General features: G+C 37.7%; 1 protein-coding gene across 5 annotated transcripts in view; it reads right to left on the reverse strand.

The window, feature by feature from the left end:
* LOC121315421 (collagen alpha-1(XII) chain-like) overlaps positions 1–20373 on the reverse strand; it is a 96084-nt gene that overhangs the window by 25163 nt on the left and 50548 nt on the right. For all 5 annotated transcript variants that reach the window (XM_041249481.1, XM_041249482.1, XM_041249480.1 and 2 more), the window contains 19 exons: positions 20015–20154; positions 18935–19064; positions 18054–18196; positions 16990–17119; positions 15393–15535; positions 14408–14537; positions 14078–14197; positions 13280–13426; positions 12155–12271; positions 11059–11211; positions 10782–10856; positions 9126–9265; positions 8645–8768; positions 8158–8301; positions 7714–7878; positions 6974–7012; positions 6736–6874; positions 4738–4880; positions 4255–4364 (listed from right to left, as the gene is read on the reverse strand). In XM_041249481.1, coding sequence (XP_041105415.1) covers positions 4255–4364; positions 4738–4880; positions 6736–6874; positions 6974–7012; positions 7714–7878; positions 8158–8301; positions 8645–8768; positions 9126–9265; positions 10782–10856; positions 11059–11211; positions 12155–12271; positions 13280–13426; positions 14078–14197; positions 14408–14537; positions 15393–15535; positions 16990–17119; positions 18054–18196; positions 18935–19064; positions 20015–20154 — 2432 coding nt within the window. The remainder of the gene's footprint in view (positions 1–4254; positions 4365–4737; positions 4881–6735; positions 6875–6973; positions 7013–7713; positions 7879–8157; positions 8302–8644; positions 8769–9125; positions 9266–10781; positions 10857–11058; positions 11212–12154; positions 12272–13279; positions 13427–14077; positions 14198–14407; positions 14538–15392; positions 15536–16989; positions 17120–18053; positions 18197–18934; positions 19065–20014; positions 20155–20373) is intronic.

Genomic DNA, 20373 nt, shown 5'->3' on the forward strand with positions numbered 1-20373 from the left:
AGTTAAAAGGGTACCATGGGGAAACTGTGGACTTCTTTTCAGCTTCAGTACTTTAACTGCATTAGAATTTTGTTGGCCTATTCTACCTGCTGCATTAAGCTCTACCTGCTGCATTGAGCTCTACCTGCTGCACTCAGCTCTGCCTGCTGCACTGAGCTCTACCTGCCTTCTTATATTTTCAGTTCTGATTTAACACTTGCTGGGGTTTTATCTCTACACCCCTGGGTCCACACAAACACACCCTGCATATGGTCTTATATTTCTAATTCTGTCTTGTCCTATTCCTGCTTGACATGTTTCCATGATTTGTATCTGCCTGTTTTATTATTCTTGGCTGGACCTTGTCTGTCTTGGCTATTCCTTTCATTTCAACTGCCGTTAAATCAAAAGGTTACATGTTCACAACCTAAAATCAAATCCCATTGACTTAGTTTTACATTTAAAAGCAGCATGTGACCACATTCATCACACAGAAAAAGATATTTTTGCTCAGAAATAAAAATGCATGGTCACTCGACCCTCCGCCAGCACTGATACCTGCATTCAAACTTGATTAAAATCCAGCTTAAAGCAACACTTAGTCCAATTAAACCAATGCACTTTCTACCAATGGGACATATCTGAGACATCTCTATAGTTTTTAATAGGATACCGGACACAATACGCTGGCACACTGCTGTATATATCAATTACTTAAACTTATAGATGAATAGAACGGTTAAATATACTGTAGTAGCTGCCCTTAATAAATAGAAATGTAGCTACTGTACAGCTATGGCTAAAAGTTTTGCAACACCTAGAATTATAGGTTTGAGATATAATAATAATACAACTATATGAACATAATTTAGATCTTTTATTTAACACTCTGTTATCAAAGAAACTACTACTAAAAGAGAATCCATAATAGTAGTACAGTATTTCATGTTAGATTTCGAAATGTCACATTATTAAATTTTTGTTAGTTTTTTGTTAATTTATGGAAACTACAAAGCAGTATCTAACTAAATATGTTAATGCAACATTGTTCAGCAGATTTCATTCAACTTTATGAAGCAAAATGTGTTAATTCTCTAAGTTGATGCTAAACTGCTGGCCAGAGCTGTCATACTAACAATACAGATGTCTTTCCCCAAGAGTTATTCACTGACCCTCTTATAACATCAGCCATTACCACAATAAATAATGCAGTGGACTGCAGTGCACCACAGATGTCAAGGGCGAGTATTCAGAACGGTTCCTGTTTAAATCATTAAAACAGACCTTGAATGCATTTATCTAGTCACAGACCCACATGGATGTCCTTTTTAAACAAATTATAATTTTGGCCAAAAGACAAAGTAACCAGTGTTCATGCATCAAGTGGAAATCATCCCAAATCCCAAATCCCTAGGCAATGTTTGCACAACATTTCATAAAGCTTTAATTATTTTCCTACATCGCTGCCAAGTTAGTTCAGGGTAGCTCAATCCGATTTCAGAAAAGCCATTCCCACAGGTTAAACTGTTTTATTAAAGTTGTCATTTATCCTTCTTTGATTTAATTTTATTTTATTTATGTATTTGTTTTTAAAAGAGGGTTGATTAGAGGGTTCTGGCATTGCATTTGAAATACACAATTTAAATATATTTTAAAAAATTGGCCAATTTGATATTGGAATCTTGATTATTTGACAATCCTGCCCAGAAATAACAAAAAAAAAAAAAAAAACCCTAAAAGCTGAAGCCTCCCTGTCGACCATCCTGATTACAGGGTTTTCAGAGAAATATGTCTGAGAGCATATAGCTTGGGTTGATAGTCACAGAAAACACATTCAATTCAAAATACTCTTGAGCATTCAAGCTTGCAAGCTTCATTTGCAATTGCTTTGTTAATAACAGCAGAAGTAAATGTAACTTTGAGTTTAAGCCAAGGGTAAAGCTGTTTTATAGCGGCCAAGATCAGCTGCCATTTCTGTCATTGATGCAGTGGAAGACATTTGAATGGCTATGAGTTCTGGCAAATAAAGGTTGTTTGGCAAGGCTTCTGCTGACTATCTCTGCTGATCTACAAATGAGCGCAGCATGCTGTGAGACCACAAGACCACATACACTACTGTGCTTGGAAACCAACCACTAATGTTACCTCCTTTTGAGCAATTCCTTCAAAACAAATCCCATAGCACTGACTACTAGAAACAAATGATTCAGACCAGAATGGGAACAGTGAAAAATAAAGCTAAGCAAAGAGCCAGACTGGCATGCCAGTGGTTTTCTGGTGTAATTATTTAATAGCGACAGCAGTGACCCAACATTTTCCAAAGCAACATGCCAACTTCAGCAGCTTTTTTAAAAATACAATTACACTACAATTCCTAATAAGTACTTATAAAAAGTGTTCATAAATGTTTAAATACACAATCTGCATTGCATACATAATCTACATAATTTTTTGATTGATTGATTTTAAGTTTGATTCACAGTTGATGCTGTGATGATCCAGCAGAAATTTAATGCCTGATAAAAGCCTGCTAGAGCGGGAAGCTGATTTAACTCTCCATTCAAATCAGTGACTGATTTGAATGGAGAGTTAAGGGACATTTGTTTAACTTTATCTGTGTCAAATCAAAGCCAGTACCCTAACAAAAGTTTGCCACAGTAAATTCACAGCAATTCTGCAGTTTTCCCATGCTTTGCCATGGCCATTACAATGCATTTGCTATGAATTACCATATTTTTTCTTTTTGTATAATCTTTATCATGGATATTACAATGCTTGCCTGTGCTTTAACATGATTTTTCTATTCTTTATTACATTTTGCAATGCTTTTACTAGGGTAAACATTTAGAAGGGACGCACAGTTCAGTCCAGAGAAGTACTGTATACTAAAGGTGTCCTAAATATGAGTGAGTTCACAGTGGAAATTTACCACTCAAACTGCTCATAGCTGTTTTAGACACATAGTTAAAGAATTTTAGAGGCAAAGATGAACAGTTATAAGAGAAATAGCTCTTGAGCCCTAAAGCTTTATCTTTTTTTTCAGATTAAACAAAGTCTTGCGTTAAAAAGCAGTGGCCATTTTCCCAGGAAATTCTTCTGTAGGCCAAGATAAAAAAAACAAACAAACTATAACTGTAACAAAAAAAATAGGCTAAAAAAATATACCAAGTCAGTGAAAGAGTTTGTCAGAGTGAACTTTCTACTTAGAAGTCATTCATTGATGCTTCTATTAAAGAATTTATGATACAAAATATTACTGTATAACAGTAATCTACATTCCTACAGACATAGAAATCAAATAGAAAGGTATTAAAAACTGTTAAACAACAGAAGCGACTGGCACTTCTTCAAATTTGAAAGAAACGTCTTTATTTAATGTTAAATGTAATATTCGGCACTGATGCCAGTCTCTGTTGCCAGAGAAAACATTTGTTTTAAATTAATTGGCTGTTTTATCTTACTTCTTTAAATTAAAATGCCTTGAATATTAGTATCTTAAAGGATCATTTAACTTGATTGGAACTGCAGCTTGTGAACACTACAGGGCTCGATGCCAGGGGTGAAATGCAGTCCTCCGTTGATTTATATGTAAATTGCAAAGCCGTTCTATAATGTGGATGATATTGCTGTCATCTCAGTTGTATTATGCCAGCACTTGAATTAAGACTGTACCAAAGCAAAAACCACAGATTGTGTTGTGATTCCTAACCTTTTTGAATGTCTGTTTCAGAATTATCTTTTTTCATGTCTACTAGGACAGTTTGGGATGTTCAGCTCAAACCCCAATGCATTCTGGTAAGTGTATTCCTACTGTGAAAGGTACCTGAGACAGGTAAAATGTGTCTGAAAGCACTGCTGAATGCAAACTGTCTTAGTGCACAAGAGTCCTATGGCAACACTCAGTAAGATTTAGCTTAGATTATATTAGTATTGATTGTAACAGTGAGAGAAGCTTTCAATCAGTCTGTAAGGTCTCTGTGCTACAGCTGGCCTTTTAAAGCATTTACTGGTACAGATTTATTTTACTGTTCACATCTTTTTAAATACAATTCTGAATCATGTAAACAGTGAACGGTATTGTTGTTGGTTCCAAGTCATGCAAACACAGAATACAATGTTGTAATAGCAAAAATAGTTAATGTAGCATTGTGTCTGGCATTATCACACTGTACTGCCTATTGACGTCAACCACAACGTTTTACTGCTAGTTGGATCATATTAGGGGTCTATGAGGAGTTTGTGAGATATCTCAATAGAGTCTGAAAGCGCGATTACCTTGTGGAAGCTGCCGTGAAACACTTTCTTAACGTCATCATTATCAAATGTGACCTTCTGAACCTCTCCTCTCGTGTCCTTGTTATAGAAGGTAATAGTTTTGCTGGAAGCTGAAACAGAAGAAGATTGTATCAAATCAGTTTCAAAAAAATGCCTAAAATGATATGTCATGCAAAGCCCATTAAGTAGAAAACCTCACTGCTGCACGAGAAAGCCACCGAGTTTTATTTTCCTGCCAAGCAGCTATCCAACGAAGAATCAATTAAACACGCAAACAATGGCTCCTCTGCAGCAGCAGCAGCACTCCAGATTTAGAAATACCTGTGATTTCACGTGTGTCTAATTGTGTAAGATCAGTACATTGCTGGGCTCTGGAGCTGTTAAAGTTACTCATAAACGCAAGGGTTTTTTAATAAGAAAACCTCAATAATCACAGCAGACAGAAAGCTACTCCTTCACTGTATCAAAAAGACTGTCACGTACCATCAACTGTCACACCGACTTGGGGTTTGTAATCCTTATCAGTGATCTGCCAGATGTCAAAAGCCTCATTGGGTGAATCCGGAAGGAGGCGAAACATCAGCAAGATTGTGTAGGAAGCCGGCAATCCTTCCGGGTGAACATCCCTGTTAAAACAGAACGCATGCGGAATGAACAACAGCTGCCTTTCGGTAATTAGTGAGACACCTCGGAAGAGACAAGGGCAGATTTACCATACATTGCTTTGATTTGGCAACATATATAAATCGTATTTAGAATAATCCAGTAGCAGTAACACTTTAACCCTTGTCTCTAGTTATTGTGTATTTGCATAGTGGTTATTCAGCAAATACATGTTCACTTACACATAATTACAATGTTATATTGCAGAGTTACACAATTTCTACATAGCCAACATTAGTATGTAATCATCTGGAGGTATTACTGCATAGCTATAATTAATTAATTAATCTGTGCTCTGACTGACTGCAACAATTTATAATCTACCTGGCACGCTGTATGACTGAAGAGACATTTTTGAAACGCATAAAGTAATAACGGTACATATTTGTGTGACTGGTGATCTAAATGAATTAGCAGCAGTATAATTTTTATAATCTAGGTGACCAGCCTTTCATAAGATTGACAGTAAACAAAGCTTAAGTGGACTGTCCTAAATCCAGTTGAGCAAAAAAAAGGTTCTTCTAAATGTCATAAAAATAATGAATAAGAAGAAATGTAGGCAGACATTACATCAGCATTCTTAGTTGTTTATTTCTAGTTTAAAAACATGTACATTTCCTTTCAGTAAGCAAGCTTAGTAAATATAACCCTGTGTCTCAGGGGTATCAACGTAACTTGAACCTGCAAGACTAATGCAACCGAATAATTAGACATATTACAGCGGCGGCCTGTCAGAGAAGGCAGCAGAGGCACTGCCTACTCAATCACTTTTAAATAAGTTCTTATTTATATATATATACCTAATAGCCACCCGATCCAAATTCTCCACTCAGTCACTGCTAAACGTTCGGAGGAGGCATTCCTTTTTGCCTGTTTTAGCCAATCACCGGACGTGTGTCATCCTACATTGATGACACCAGATGCCAACACTGACGAGAATGAAAGGAGATAGGCGCGGGTTGTAACGAAGGATGTAGTACTATCGAATACAAATATACTAGTTTGATTTATTTAATTTTCAATAAATGTTTTTAATTATAATTAAAATAACTTTTGGGAGGAGGTTTTCCATCAGCCACCTTTGCTTCAAGAGAAACAGCTCAGCAATGTACCTTGCTCCAGAACTAAAGTTTGTCTGAATTGCTTCGTTTATATTAAATAAATACGTTTCGTATGTACAGAATGGTATATCATTATTTTGTTGGGCATTTATTAAGTTTAACAAATGAAGTTGATATGATGTGCTTGATTTTTGCCTGACTTTTACCTGCTTTAACAACTTTGTTTAGAAAATATTTTATGCAAAGTATGTTAAAGTGATGTGGTCTTGAAATCTAAATGCTATATTAATGTTGTATTTTAAACATACGTTGGCAGTGTGTAACAGTGAAGTTTATTAGACTAAAATACGGTGGACTACTGTTTTCTTTTTCCTGCTGGCTGGTGGAGAGAATGTGTTTAACAGCTTTGAACTGGGGTAAATTGTTAAGAAGATATGAAAAGTGTTGTTATTCAGAAAATAATAGGATTCTTCTGCTACTGGGGGCTTAAGTGGACCCCAAGACCTCTGCTTTTTTTCTGCCTCCCCATTTTTTTGACCACCAGCTGCCACTGCATATATTGTATATACTTCATTCTAGAACCTAGAAAAATAAACACAGGAGGGCAAAAATGTGTAACTATGAGCAGTGGGACTTTGTTTCGAGCTGTGATTTATAGGCTATAATTATAAACACATTTTACTGTTAAAAAATGAAGCTTGCGTTTACTGTAATCCTCCTCCTCATCATCATTTATCAATGTTGGTGTTAAACCTACTTGGTGGGCTGTGTGAGGAAAGCGTTTTTGTGGAGCCTGTAGGCGATATAACTGTTGAAAGACCCGGGTTCCATAGACACTCCTTGCACAGAGGCAAAGCTCTTCTCTGTCAGGTTGAACGCCTCCAGCATTCTGAACCCTTTGGAGTCAAAAACACAGCCAGTTAGAATTCAAATAGTTAAATGAAACTACAACTGCAAACAGACATAGAAGCAGAAGTTAAGGGTATTAGTCTTACCTGGTGAGGTAAACCCATTCAGGTAAATCAGTGGGCACGCTGAAAACGTAAAAGAAACATTTTAGAATAAATGCTACAATTCACCATTCGAAAAGGTATTACTTTTTGGGTAACACTTTATATTAAGGTGATGTCTATTAATGTTTTATAAATATATAATAGATGCTTAATAACTATGTTATATGGTGTTAATAAAGCATTATAACTATGCAATAGCCACAGACAGAATTATGTTTAAACAACCCAAAGTGTAATAGGGTTAGGATTAGAGTTAGGGCTAGGGTTAGCCACCTGTTATACTTTGGGATGGTTAAACATAATTATGTATATGGCTATTACATGGGTATAAACCATCTGTTGTTAACACTATATAACATAGTTATTAAGCATATATTATCTATTTAAAACCCAGTATACACCATTAACAAGCAGCACCTTAACATAAAGTGTTACCACTTTTTGTGTATGCTGTATGTACATATCAATATTTATGTTTATATATATATATATATATATATATATATATATATATATATATATATATATATATATATATTTATATTTTAGTTACTTATATATAGTTGAACACAACCCACATTTAATTACAGCATAAATAAAGGGGTTATAGATAATCTTGCTGTAACATGTGATCATTTCAAAACTGCTCATATGAGATCAGCTTGAAGAATGACTATTGTAAGTGAGTGATCACAAATTCTAGACACAACAAAAATACTTACTGGAAGTGGCTGTCTCACAGAGGAATGTAACAAGGTTATCATGAATCTTTTCAAAGGCATCAAAATCATCCACTATAAAGAGGTGGCGATCGCTTGGCTTGCTTCCGATGTTCTGTAATTCTGCGTAATCCACATCAGCCACACCAATAACAAACACACTGTAACCTGTAATAAAAACACATGAGTTTTAAACGACCTACACTGAGCTGATCCACAGATATACTGAACCGATAAATTAAACATGTTTAACTCTCACATCAGGGACCTCTTTGGATCTGGAAGCTGTTGATGTGTTCCTGGCTTCAGATCTTTGTGAACTTCTAACACCGTGGTTACTTTCCCAAGCTACTGCAGTCCATGACAATGAAGAAGGACCACATGCTGGTCTAACACTAAAATACCCGTCTCACTAACTATTATATTTATTGTTGAATATAAACATACCAGAGTGCTGTAAAAAGGCAGCAGATTTCTTAACCTCGTCTTGGGATCGTCCATCCGTGACCACTACGAGGACCTTTGGTACATTTCTCCTCATGCCACTCTCTGTTGTGAAGACCTTCTCGCCAATATATTTCAAGGCTACACCTACATAACCACAGCAGAAACAAAGATTTGTGCGTTAATCTTCAATGGAGATCACGCAAATAACTGAAGAAAATTCAAAAGGCTTTGTGTGACCCAATTGTAAACTATCTTTAAAACTAAATCTGAATATAAGATAAAATTGGTATGTAACTTAATGTCACAAATAACACACTGTATTTATTGCACAGCTTTTAGCAAATATCCACAGCATATCTTTGCAGTCTAGTTCAAAGGCTGTGCCAATTGATCCAACATTCAGCAAAGCTATGTTGCGCAATGTGTTATATAATTGTTTTCAATGCACTATGTGATATGTACTAGAAGGACACAGTGTTTGATGTACCTGTTCTGGTGTTTCCTCCTCTGTAACGAACAAGCTGAAGGGCAGCGAGAGTCATTCCCTTGTCATTATAAGTATTCAGTTTGTATTCAGTCTTTGCATCATCGCTGTATTGTACCAGGGACACCTGTTAGGAAAGCAGGAATAAATATAATACATATATCTCCCCTTATAAAAGTCTCTATAGTAAAAGCATAGAAAAGTGTAAAAAATATAGTGAACATATGGTAATGCATCATTTAGCCTAGAGAGGTATGGCAAGCATATCTAAAAACATGGCAAACCATGGCAAACTGTGGTAAATGCATAGTATAACCATGCTGAAAAGCATGTGGACAATGTGCTGTGGTAAACTTTCTTAAGGGTCTGTCTCTACACTGGGTAAGAATTTGATTAGACGTGCATAAAATGTAATATGTAATATGTTTTACATATGTAAAAAAAAAATTAAAATTAAAAATAATAATCCTGCAGAGGAACACACCTGCATTCCATCTGGGCTGATCACATCAAAGGCTCCAATGGTGTTGAAAACAAACTGCAGAACTTTGTTGAAGTTATCATCCCCAATACTCCATGAGCCATCAATTAGGAATACAAGGTCTGCCTTGGCACCTTTGCACACTAGAGCAGGGCAACAACAACACCACGAACTTTAACAACCACACTGCACAGCTGGCCTGGGCCAGTACAATCAAAAACACAATCCTTCCACTGTGATTAGCCTGAGCTGTGCTACACTTGTCATAAATTTAACAAGCACATTCACTGACTGAGACACTGTGAATATGATATGCTGTGTATAGTAACGAAAAGTTTAATTAATCACAAGTTCTTGGAAAACACACTTGAACACTGAGTATAGGAAATGAACACACTTCATTGCAATTTTCTTTGACACCAATTGATGGTGGCCCAAGCACAATGAAGCACCACTAGTTTCCAGTTGCCTGTAATGCTACTGAGTTATTCAATTGAACAAACTGCACTATAGGAAGCCTTCAGTAACAGTGGACTATCATTGGCTAATCACTTAAAGTGCAAGTATATTATCACTTTAATAATCCTCTCCCAGCAATGTGGTACTAGTCAATCTACCAACACAGAGTACCACGTACATACAATCACAAAAGCAAATATATCTAACTTGTGCCTTCATATATGGATACAGCTTATTTGTATAGAAGACACACATCTACTAATTATATTTACTAAAAAAAATCTTAAAATATGAAAACCCGTGGCTTATACAGTACACGACAGGTGTACATTTACACAAACTGAATCCTGGGGCAATCCTGTTTTTTTGATTGATTGGTTGTGTGACAAACGATGTTTGTTTAATTATGGTGGACAAAAACATCTACCGGCATGTAAACCACTGAGCAAAAACTCCTAAAGAGCCCACTGAATCCATCCTGAGAGAAATCCTCATAAACCAGACTGAAAACATCCTCCGAAGAGAGAAATCCTCAAAACCCAGACTGAAAACATCCTCCGAAGAGAGAACTCCTCAAAACCCAGAGTGCTTAAAATGAACTGTGGAGATGTGATGTCATTACCAGGGACTTGACTGATGTCACTCAACTAAGGCATAACTGCATGGTTATGTTTAATGGGACTATAAATAAATACTGTTTGTTTTAGATATTAACTAATAATGATGGTTTCCACTTACGCTTTCCTGGACAGAAACTCTTGTGCTTACCTTTCCATTCTGGTGGTACAGTGGGAGGTGGAGAGGGTGTTGGTGTGAGCTTACCTTCCCATGCTGGTGGTACAGTGGGAGGTGGAGAGGGTGTTGGTGTGTGCTTACCTTCCCATGCTGGTGGTACAGTGGGAGGTGGAGAGGGTGTTGGTGTGTGCTTACCTTCCCATGCTGGTGGCACAGTGGGAGGTGGAGAGGGTGTTGGTGTGTGTTTACCTTCCCATGCTGGTGGTACAGTGGGAGGTGGAGGGGGTGTTGGTGTGTGCTTACCTTCCCATGCTGGTGGTACAGTGGGAGGTGGAGGGGGTGTTGGTGTGAGCTTACCTTCCCATGCTGGTGGTACAGTGGGAGGTGGAGAGGGTGTTGGTGTGTGCTTACCTTCCCATGCTGGTGGTACAGTGGGAGGTGGAGAGGGTGTTGGTGTGTGCTTACCTTCCCATGCTGGTGGTATAGTGGGAGGTGGAGGGGGTGTTGGTGGCACAGTTGGAGCCTCTGTTGGTTTAACCACTATAATAAAAAGAAGAACACATGTCATGTTCTGATTTATCGAATTAAGAACAGTGTCAGAAGTTGACATTTCATCAAATTTTCAGATGGGTTATTAACAAGCTACATGTTTTTTCTTTAAAACAAATGAAAAGTGGTATATTTAGTGATACAACACTTTCAGATTATCTGCAGCGCTATAATATCAAATATTGTTACTCACAAGTCCTTTCACGCACACTGACTCCTGGTCCCTCAAGGTTAGGGGTCTGGGCAAATACTGTAGCGTTGTACAAAGCATCTGGAGAGAGGCCGTTGAAACAGTACGTTGACTCTGCACCACTGATTGTTATCTCTTGCTGTCCGCTACTGGAGGCTACAATTGAGAAAGAGCACAGTTAATGCAAATGACTGAGAGACAAGAACAGCATGTAACAGTAGAACATGTAACAGTATTGTGGTCTGTAACTGTGTTACAGACCACAATACCCTCCAGTAAGTCCTGGGACATGCATCACAGATGGAGCTCAGTGATATTTCAGCATTTTGAATTCTGACAGCAGGATGTAAACGTGCCATGCTGACACAACTGCGGAGTGGATGGCTGCACATCAAGCAGTATTTGACACAGATAACTGTTTTCAGGAAAGAGTTAATGTCATTTAAAACTAGGGATCGTGCAAAATAGGCAGACCACCCTACTGTTACTCTGCAATTATCAAGGAGACCAAAAAAAAAATAACCCAAACTAGCACCATTGTACAGCTCTGGCCAAAAGTTTGAATCACTCCATAGAATTAATTAACTAATGTTTCTTCATAAAGTCGAACTAAACCAGCTGAATGTTATGTTAACATATTGAATTACATACAGCTTTGTAGTTTTACTGAATTGTTAATGCGATTAACCTTTTTCTTTGTGAAATTGAGAATTATTTTTCCTTTAAAAAAAAAAAGAATTCTGCACTAAATGCATATCCTTTATGAGAACTAACCCACATGCAACTAGATAAACACTAGGGATGGCTTGAAAGGAAAGGTACTAAGCAAAAGATTAACTGCACTCCTCCTTGATTCCATTTCTAATAGCAATTATTCATTTCTGGTCCCTTGAGCCTGTGTGCCTTTTGCAATAAAACACATCTTCAGGAGGATTAGCACACAGCCAAGAATTCAAGTTACTGGCACATGTGTTATCGTTTGTCATCTGATTTTTTTTAAAGCCCCACAATTTAATTTTAATACCCAAGATTTTAGTGATTCATTTTGATCAGTAGCCCCAGACTTTTATTCTTCTTTATAAAAATAACTCTCAATTACCATCAACAGGGTTTAATTTAATTCGGTATGAAGTTGCTGATCTGTGAGGGCTCCACTGGGCGCAGAAGGAATCCCAGCCAACCTTGTAGGTAGTCAGGTCAGTGACATTCAAGTACACTAAGAATGAAGGAAAGGAATCATTAGCATTGCAGTATTAAAGGCAACCAAGTGCACAAGCAACTGTATACGTGTCATGACATTATATTAAAGTATAAGGCTAATAAGGCTATCCATTACATTAGTGTGGGCACACTCTCTTGTCATTGCCCTTGTCCAAGCTTTGTAAAGCCCCTCAAACCAAAAGTGGATCCAGTATAAGTACAATCACAACTCATGCAAAGGCTGATTATTCATCCAAAAAGTCTCTGGTCAGACCAAGTGTTTTTGTGGTTTGTTTTTTTCAGGTCCATAATTCCTGATTCCTGTACTGTGTCTGAATAACAGCTAGAATAACGTCAGCTATACTCAATAGACTCCTCTAGTAGTCACTAAACTCATACAAGAGAATAAAACCCTTACTGTGTTATTTAGAAGTTTTTTTTTTTGTTTGTTTGTTTTGTTTCAAAATGTAGTAATCGACAATTATTTTATTATTTTCTCCCAATTTGGCATATTCAATTATTTTTAGGCGCAGCTCCAGCATTACCACCCCCACGCTGACCCGGGAGGGACGCTGTCCTTAAAGTGTGTACCATCAGCCAACTGCTTTTTTTCAACTCACTATGCAGCAACCTCAGAGATACAGTGAAGACAATGCAGCTCTAGGCAGCTTAGCGGCAAGCCCGCAGGCGCCTGGCCAGACCACAGGGGTCGCTGGTGCGCGGTGAGCTGGGGACACCCTGGCCTCCCCCCTCTGGGTGGCGTTCAGCCAATTCTACACTGCCCCCTGAGATCCCCAGTCAGCAGATGACAATAGAATAGCCTGGACTTGAACTGGTGACCTCCAGGCTATAGGGAGCATCCTGTACTCCACTCAGAGTGCCTTTACTAGATGTGCCACTTGGGAGCTCCATTTAGAAGGTAGTTAACAGCTATTTACCATAACATAGTTCAACACTAGACCAGCAAACGTATACTGATATATATGAAAATATTTTAAAAAAAGCAGACTGTGCAGGGACATACACGTGGTGCCCTGTCCTATCAGTGCTCCACTGATTCCTCCATCATACTGGGCGTAGACTTTGAGATCATAAGTGGTGCCGGGGAGCAGGTTCTGCAGTGTGTACGATGTTACATCACCAACAAACACTTCCAGGGTTTCATCAGCAACTGAAATCCAGAAAACGAAACAAAATACTTGAAACAGTTCGAATGACATTGTTCTCCACGAACTGCTAAGAAATTTTTTTTTACGCGCAATTGCTTAAATCCCTCATTTTTTTTTCTTTCAGTAAAAATCTTACAATGCATGTCTTACATTTTGCAACCCAAAAAACTATTTGGACTGGCACCTCCTTTTAATTTTGTTATAAAAGCATTCTGTTTCTGTGCTCAAGCATGATCAAGAACTCTTCCTTTACACTTTCCCCCACACTACATCCTCTCCACCTGTGACAGATACTTTCATAGGATGTGCTTTTTTTTTTTTTTTAAACAGCCCAGCTGTAAGTGCTTACCTCCTGTTTGAAAATATCCTTTCAACCTGCAATCTGACTCCCTCCCCCCAAACATACATACACACATCTATTATTTTCCACTTCAGAGCTACAAAAAACAAATCACAATTACAAAGCATGCCACCCAAAGCATTACAATGAATTCTGACATAAAACGGTAATTCAAGAATAGAGGTGGTTATTCATTAGAGGGCAGTCAAAAGATGAAGAGAAATTTCGCTGTGAGGAAATAAACAGGGCTATTACCTCAGTACAAAAGACAGTGAAAACAACTGCAACATGTGTCTTCCATGTGCTGACTCACCTGTCAGCTGGTAGACAAGCTTGTATCCCAGGACTGGTGTTGGAACAGCGTCCCAGTGCACGCGGAATCGGGTGTACCATTCATCTGATATGTGCAGGTTGCGGGGCTCCTGCAAGCCAACTGATGCATTGCAAAACAAACACAGCTTTCCATTAATAATCAGTTATGGCAATTACCAACTCAAATACTTGGAATTTACTGCATAATATATTGTAGATGTTTATCGTTAATAATAATGGTAATTCAACACCATTTTCTACATTTAATACCCAATACTTTAAGCACATGGGTTACATATAACTTTCACATTGCAAACTTAAGTAACGTTACCTGTCCGGCCATCTCCTGTTATCTGCCCTCCTTCTCCATCTGTATACACGGCCACTACACTAATCCTGTACGGAGTGTCAGGCTGAAGATTCTGAAGGATTATATTGTTTCTTCTTCCAGGGACAACTGTCTGCAGGAAGCACAAGTGGACAATGTTTCAAAGTCCAGGATTATCATTTAATCAATCATTTGTGTACACTTTATAACGGAATACTGAACATTTTTCAGCAATTCTGAGTTCCTTTTCAGGATGATGTGAGGTGCAGCAGTACTAGATTAAACAGGCAGTTGACACAACAAGGACGGTGCTTGTAGGCTAAAAATTGACAAGCAGCAGCAGCAGAAGCCATACTGTCAATCACAACCCATCATGAACTGTACTTCTTTTATTTATTTAAAAAATAAAAATCAAGGGCCACTTTTACAGTTCATTAACTGTTAAGAAACGTTTTTCATTTTGAGATAAGGGCTCTACATTAGGATCTTTACAAACAAATGAGATGAGGCTCTTCTGCATTGTGGTTGAGATGCCTGGTGATGAAAACCTGACTTAATTTGCTAAACATTACAAGAGTAACAATCTGAACCGATTTCAAATATATGATCGACTGAGAATTGATAATCCATTGGATTTGCAGTTTTAGCTGGCCTATTATATATTAAATAACAATTAACTTAACAAGAAATAATGTATAATAACATATGTCTGAGCTGGTTGTTAATAGTTAATGGGCGGTCCTTAAAATAAAGGCCAAAAAGAAAATACATATTTAAAGGAAAATACCTCATTTAATTTATTGAGGTGCCCTGTGGGGAGTAGAGTGACAGCAGCCAGTTGCAACAATCATGTTACATTTAGACTGGAGCCAACAATGGTCTCATACTCCTCAATCTATCAGTTAGACAGCTAAGCAGGCCTAGCGTTATGGGTGGGCCTTAGGGGGCCTGGCCCGTCTAGTTTAGATCCAGAAGTGTATTAACTTACAAATTCTTCGATGGGATCTCCAGTAGTTGGAGCGTAGATGATCCTGTACTGGTGAACAAACCCCTCAGCGTGATCCCAGTTTACACTCAGGCTGTTTGTGGTTGCATCAAACACTCTAAGGTTTCTTGGACCACTGCGAGGCACTGAAATAAAAAGCACCGCTAATTGTAAAAAATGTACACCAAATCCACTGGCATTGAATATGGTATTGCAATGCCTTAGGCGTTTAATACACTATTACTTATTAGGGGCTTAATACAGTATTTAAAAGGTCAGAATTACAGTCAAAAGATTTGCAAAATAACATTTTAAATGTCTAAAACCTTTACTTTTAGACTACATTGCTGAGGGTCAAGTATTCATTCCGAATCAAATTCTTGAAATTGCACACAGATACTTAAAACTGTATCTTGGCATTTTTAAAATGCACAATATTTGAGTTCATTTTAATTCATTTTCAGTTTTACATACAATTGATAAAATATTTCAGTTTTTCCTATTCTTGAAAATGCTTTTTTTTTTTTTTTTTTTGTAGAAATCTTATAATGCATGTCTTATATTTTACAACCCAAACACCATTTCCAGAAAACTCCACATACTATATCACTACATACCAGAAACCTAGACCAGATGCTCTGAGAGGAGCCATCATCATCCAACAGGAAATACCTCTAAATCTAAAAGCAGAATCCTGAAACTCACTTTAAACAGCCATTTCAAAATACTAAATCGAACTCAAAACAATACATCTGGGGGGGCTGGTTTGGTCTATAATACCACAAATGTCAGTTACTACTTGCACATGATTGACCTTGTCTTTTCAACATAATCTCCCCTCTGTTCAAAGTCCAGTCATTTTGCACCAGTCCTGTCGACCTGCTTTATAGAGGCTGCGTGATGTGGTGTTATTCCAGTTCCACACAGTTGTTAACAGGTCATTTTGATTTGAGAATGTGTGCCAATAGAGACTTTCCTTCATATATGGAAACAATTACAAGTGTGCCGTGAGGATATTGCTATTGCAAATAATCATGAATTTTGGCACGTCTTTAACACACTACACTTCCATAACCAAATTTCTTATGTTCACCATATGTTTACTGGTAACACTTTAGGTATCCGTTACCATTAATTATAAACAATATATAAACATGTTATTATTATGCCATTACACATCTTCCATTATTTTTTTATTTTTTGCTTTTGTTTATAAAATCAGTTATGAAGGATATAATCTTTCTGCCTGTCTTTCTATGTCTGTCTGTCTGTCTCTATATGTCTGTCTCACCAATTGTATGGGGTTGCTTTGTTTTTGCAATGCAGTTGTTGTACACGTTTGCCAATGTTTCTTTCTTTTTTTTTTGCTATTGTTTACAGTCACTAATATGGATACCTAAAGTGCTGTACAACATACTCTGTTTCTATGTGTCCATGTTGCATTCACCATGCTACTAATTCTAATGAAGTGGTTGACCATAAAAAACGTGTGCATTGGACAGATGAGGATCCCAAACACATGTTATACTCAAGTCTCTATGGTGTCCTAGGCACAAACTTTGACTATTACTTATTCAGAGTAATTCAGTAAATCTCTTACATGTTGTTCCATCAGATGTGACTTGCGCTCCTTCTCCATCAGAATATACAGCCAAAACGTTGACAGAATAAGGGGTTTCTGGGGTCAGGCGGTCCAGGAATGCAGTGTTAGTATTTCCTGGCACAAGAACCTATTGGCAATAAACACAAGTGAAAACAATCAATATCACTATAATAGAATTATCCCGAGATAACTACAGCTACAGTTTTACAAAAGTAATCTTACTGTTTGGGCAGGAAACACCTTGCAAAAGCTTAACTGGGCACAGCTAATATAACAGATGCCTGCTCCAAAAGTGATGCAGCTGTCAGCAAACAGACAGCCTTACTGTGCCCCGGTAATGCATCCCAACCTAACCCTACTGTATATATGTGCAGCATGGAACACTGGTGTAAGTTCAGTGCGGCCAAATTACCAATAATGCAGGCATTTATAACTAGGGCTGAGCATTGCCTGGCAACAACATTGGCACAATAGCACCCTTGAGAAAGAAATGGTTTAGCCTTGAAATATTATTGCTATGAAAAGTTGTTTTTTATAGTGTTATGAAAGACTTCAGAAATGCAGTACTGGGTTTTAGATTCTTTCGATTCTTTCTGTGGTTGCTTAACTTTTCGCTTGACTTAAATGAAGAATATCAACTCCTTCATCATCCAACTAGAAATATAAATTCTAAGTTGCTTACCTTTATTGATTTGATCCCTCTCAGAGAATGCATGTATTATCATTATTTTAGGACAAATTGCTTCAGTGGGTCAAAATCTGTTTTTGTGAACATAAACTTCTTATCATTACCGTATATATCTGAAAATAAACCTTGAGTTTGGCTCTGGCTTTTTAAAAGCAAAGCCAGGTCCTTGCAATACAGTGCTTTTCACAACGGCCTACTAAAATATGTGCAATAACCAAAAAAATTTTCAAAAGCGCTACTAAATGACTCGCTCATTAGCTAAACAGAAAAGTCTACTGTTTCAAAAAAGTTTAAATGCTTTACCCTCCCTCTCTATAGGGCAGTTATGCTGATTAACCAGATTTTGTGGCATCTGATTATTGACACAACTCACAGACTCAGGAGGTCTTGTTCCACTCAGGGGAGCGTAGATGACACGATACTGCTGGACCTGCCCCATTGCAGGCTCCCAGCGCACATTCAGGCTATTTGCCGTTGGATTATAAACTTGGACGTTTCTTGGTGAACCGCGGGTCACTGAACAAAAACAACATAAAATGAAAGTAAACATTTAACCAAGAAAGCGCACAATAATTCAGTTTCCACGGTTACTCTTGAACTTCAGCCAACCTACGGTTATTATGATAAGTTCACCGGTTCCAATTCGACTATCTCGGCAATAAACAGAATATTGGCAATGGGCTGGCTTAGTTGCTCTGCTGCCAGAACACAGGCTAATGGAATTGGTTCTAAAGGTTGCAAAAGCGGGTCAACACAGCATACAGTACACAATGTTACTAGGGTTAGAGTCGAGCTTTAGATATGCAAATATAAATATGTAAATACATGTACAGCTTTAAGAAAAATGCTCTGTAATTTGAAAAACACTTGATACAAAAGGAAAAATATTTAAGGAACAAATGTCAAGTTGTTTGTTTGTACAAGTACATCTATTAATTAAGCATTTCATGTTTTATGTTCTAGAGTACAATAAACAACAATGTTCTCAAAACAAATGTTTTTTTTTTAAGTGCCAGATTTGTAATTTAAAAGCACACAATTTCCCACAAGCAAAACAGAATTATTCATCTTACCAGCCCCTACCATGCACTTTGATGTTCTGCTATTAATCAGCAGTTCTTTCCTCACAAACAAAAAGCTCAAAAGGAAGGACTAACATTGTGAATACTAAGAAGGTTATTATTTTTTTAATTTTAGGACATTTTATTCAATGGCCACTGCAATCATAAAAGCAGCAATTGAAAACGAACGTACATGTCTTGCCAGTGCCAGAGAGTCGTCCACCTTCCCCTTCAGAATAAACTGGAACAACAGTGATCGTGTATCCAGTGTCAGTCTGAAGGTTCCTTAGAACTGTGGAGGTCGAGCCTCCAGTCACTCGTACCTGTTCACAGAAAGGGCTCATTCAGATCATTCAGATTAAAGAACTGGTCTTACACTGTTCTGGTTTCAATTTAGAAATCAGAGTGATATGGAAATAAATAAAACTATCTTTTAACACTTAGCAATCTTCTAAACTCATAGCATCCATAAGAAAAGTCAAATATAAAACTATCCAAAGTATAAGATATGCATATGATATACACAGAAGTAGTTTTGGGTGGCTAACAACATACATTGTAATAATTCAGTAAATAAAAGGCAGATGTTTGTTATGACAAGCTTTTGTAAACTTGGTATTGCATAAAATAACTTCCGGTAGGATAATAAGTAAAGAAGAAATGTCAATCAGTCAGAAAACTTCTTCAATTTCTTCAATTCTTCAGGCAGTCAATGCAGTACAGTAAATACAGTACAATTGCACACACTGTCCATTAAGGCCAGAGACCCAGCAAATGTTAGATGCATAGGGCTCAGTTGTATAGCCAAGATTCCAGTATACTACACATGCAAGTTTGTTACTTCTCATGGACTAGGATCACTGAAAAAGAGAGATAATTTACATATGTATTGCAGCTGGGCAGATATTGCAACTAAAGAATGAGGTGGCATTTTCCAAGCCAGCTGTCGATTGATCTAACCCCCCTCCTACCTTGCCCACTGGGATTAAATGTCTGCTACAAGGAAAAACAGCCTCCAACTTGTGAACAGCAGGGTTTTACAGCTGTAGAACAGCAGAGAGCCATCAGACATAACTCATAAACTGCCAGAGTGATTTATTACTGCTTGAGCGATGTATTTACTACCTGGCGACATCAAACACTGAAGAAAAAGGGGAGGATCTGGCAGCTAAACTAGAACAACATGTTTAATTGAACACTGAATTGGACAGCCAGAGACACCACATGCAAAGCATAGCGGAATAGGGCAGAAGGAATGAAAGGTAGCCCATACCATGTCCTCGGCTCCTCCGGTGGATGGAACATACAGCACCATGTACTGGCGAACCTTGCCCTCAGCAGGGTCCCACCTCACATTCAAAGTGCTTGCTGTTGGATCTGTTACTCTCAAGTTTTTTGGAGCACCAAGTGGCTCTATAATATAGAGACAAACATAATAAGAGTTCTAGTATAGAACACCGCGTAGTAGAACCTCCAGGATTATTGAAATGGCCTTCAATCTCATAGTAGGTTATTTTCATAGTGACGCATCAATTGTTTTTGAAAAAAAAAAAAAAAAGACATAATAATCCAAACAGCATCAAGAAAATCCAACTTGACTGCCTACCCTTAATCTTTGATCCAGTTTCTATC

This window comes from Polyodon spathula, chromosome 5 (assembly GCF_017654505.1).
Source record: "Polyodon spathula isolate WHYD16114869_AA chromosome 5, ASM1765450v1, whole genome shotgun sequence".
NCBI lineage: Eukaryota > Metazoa > Chordata > Actinopteri > Acipenseriformes > Polyodontidae > Polyodon > Polyodon spathula.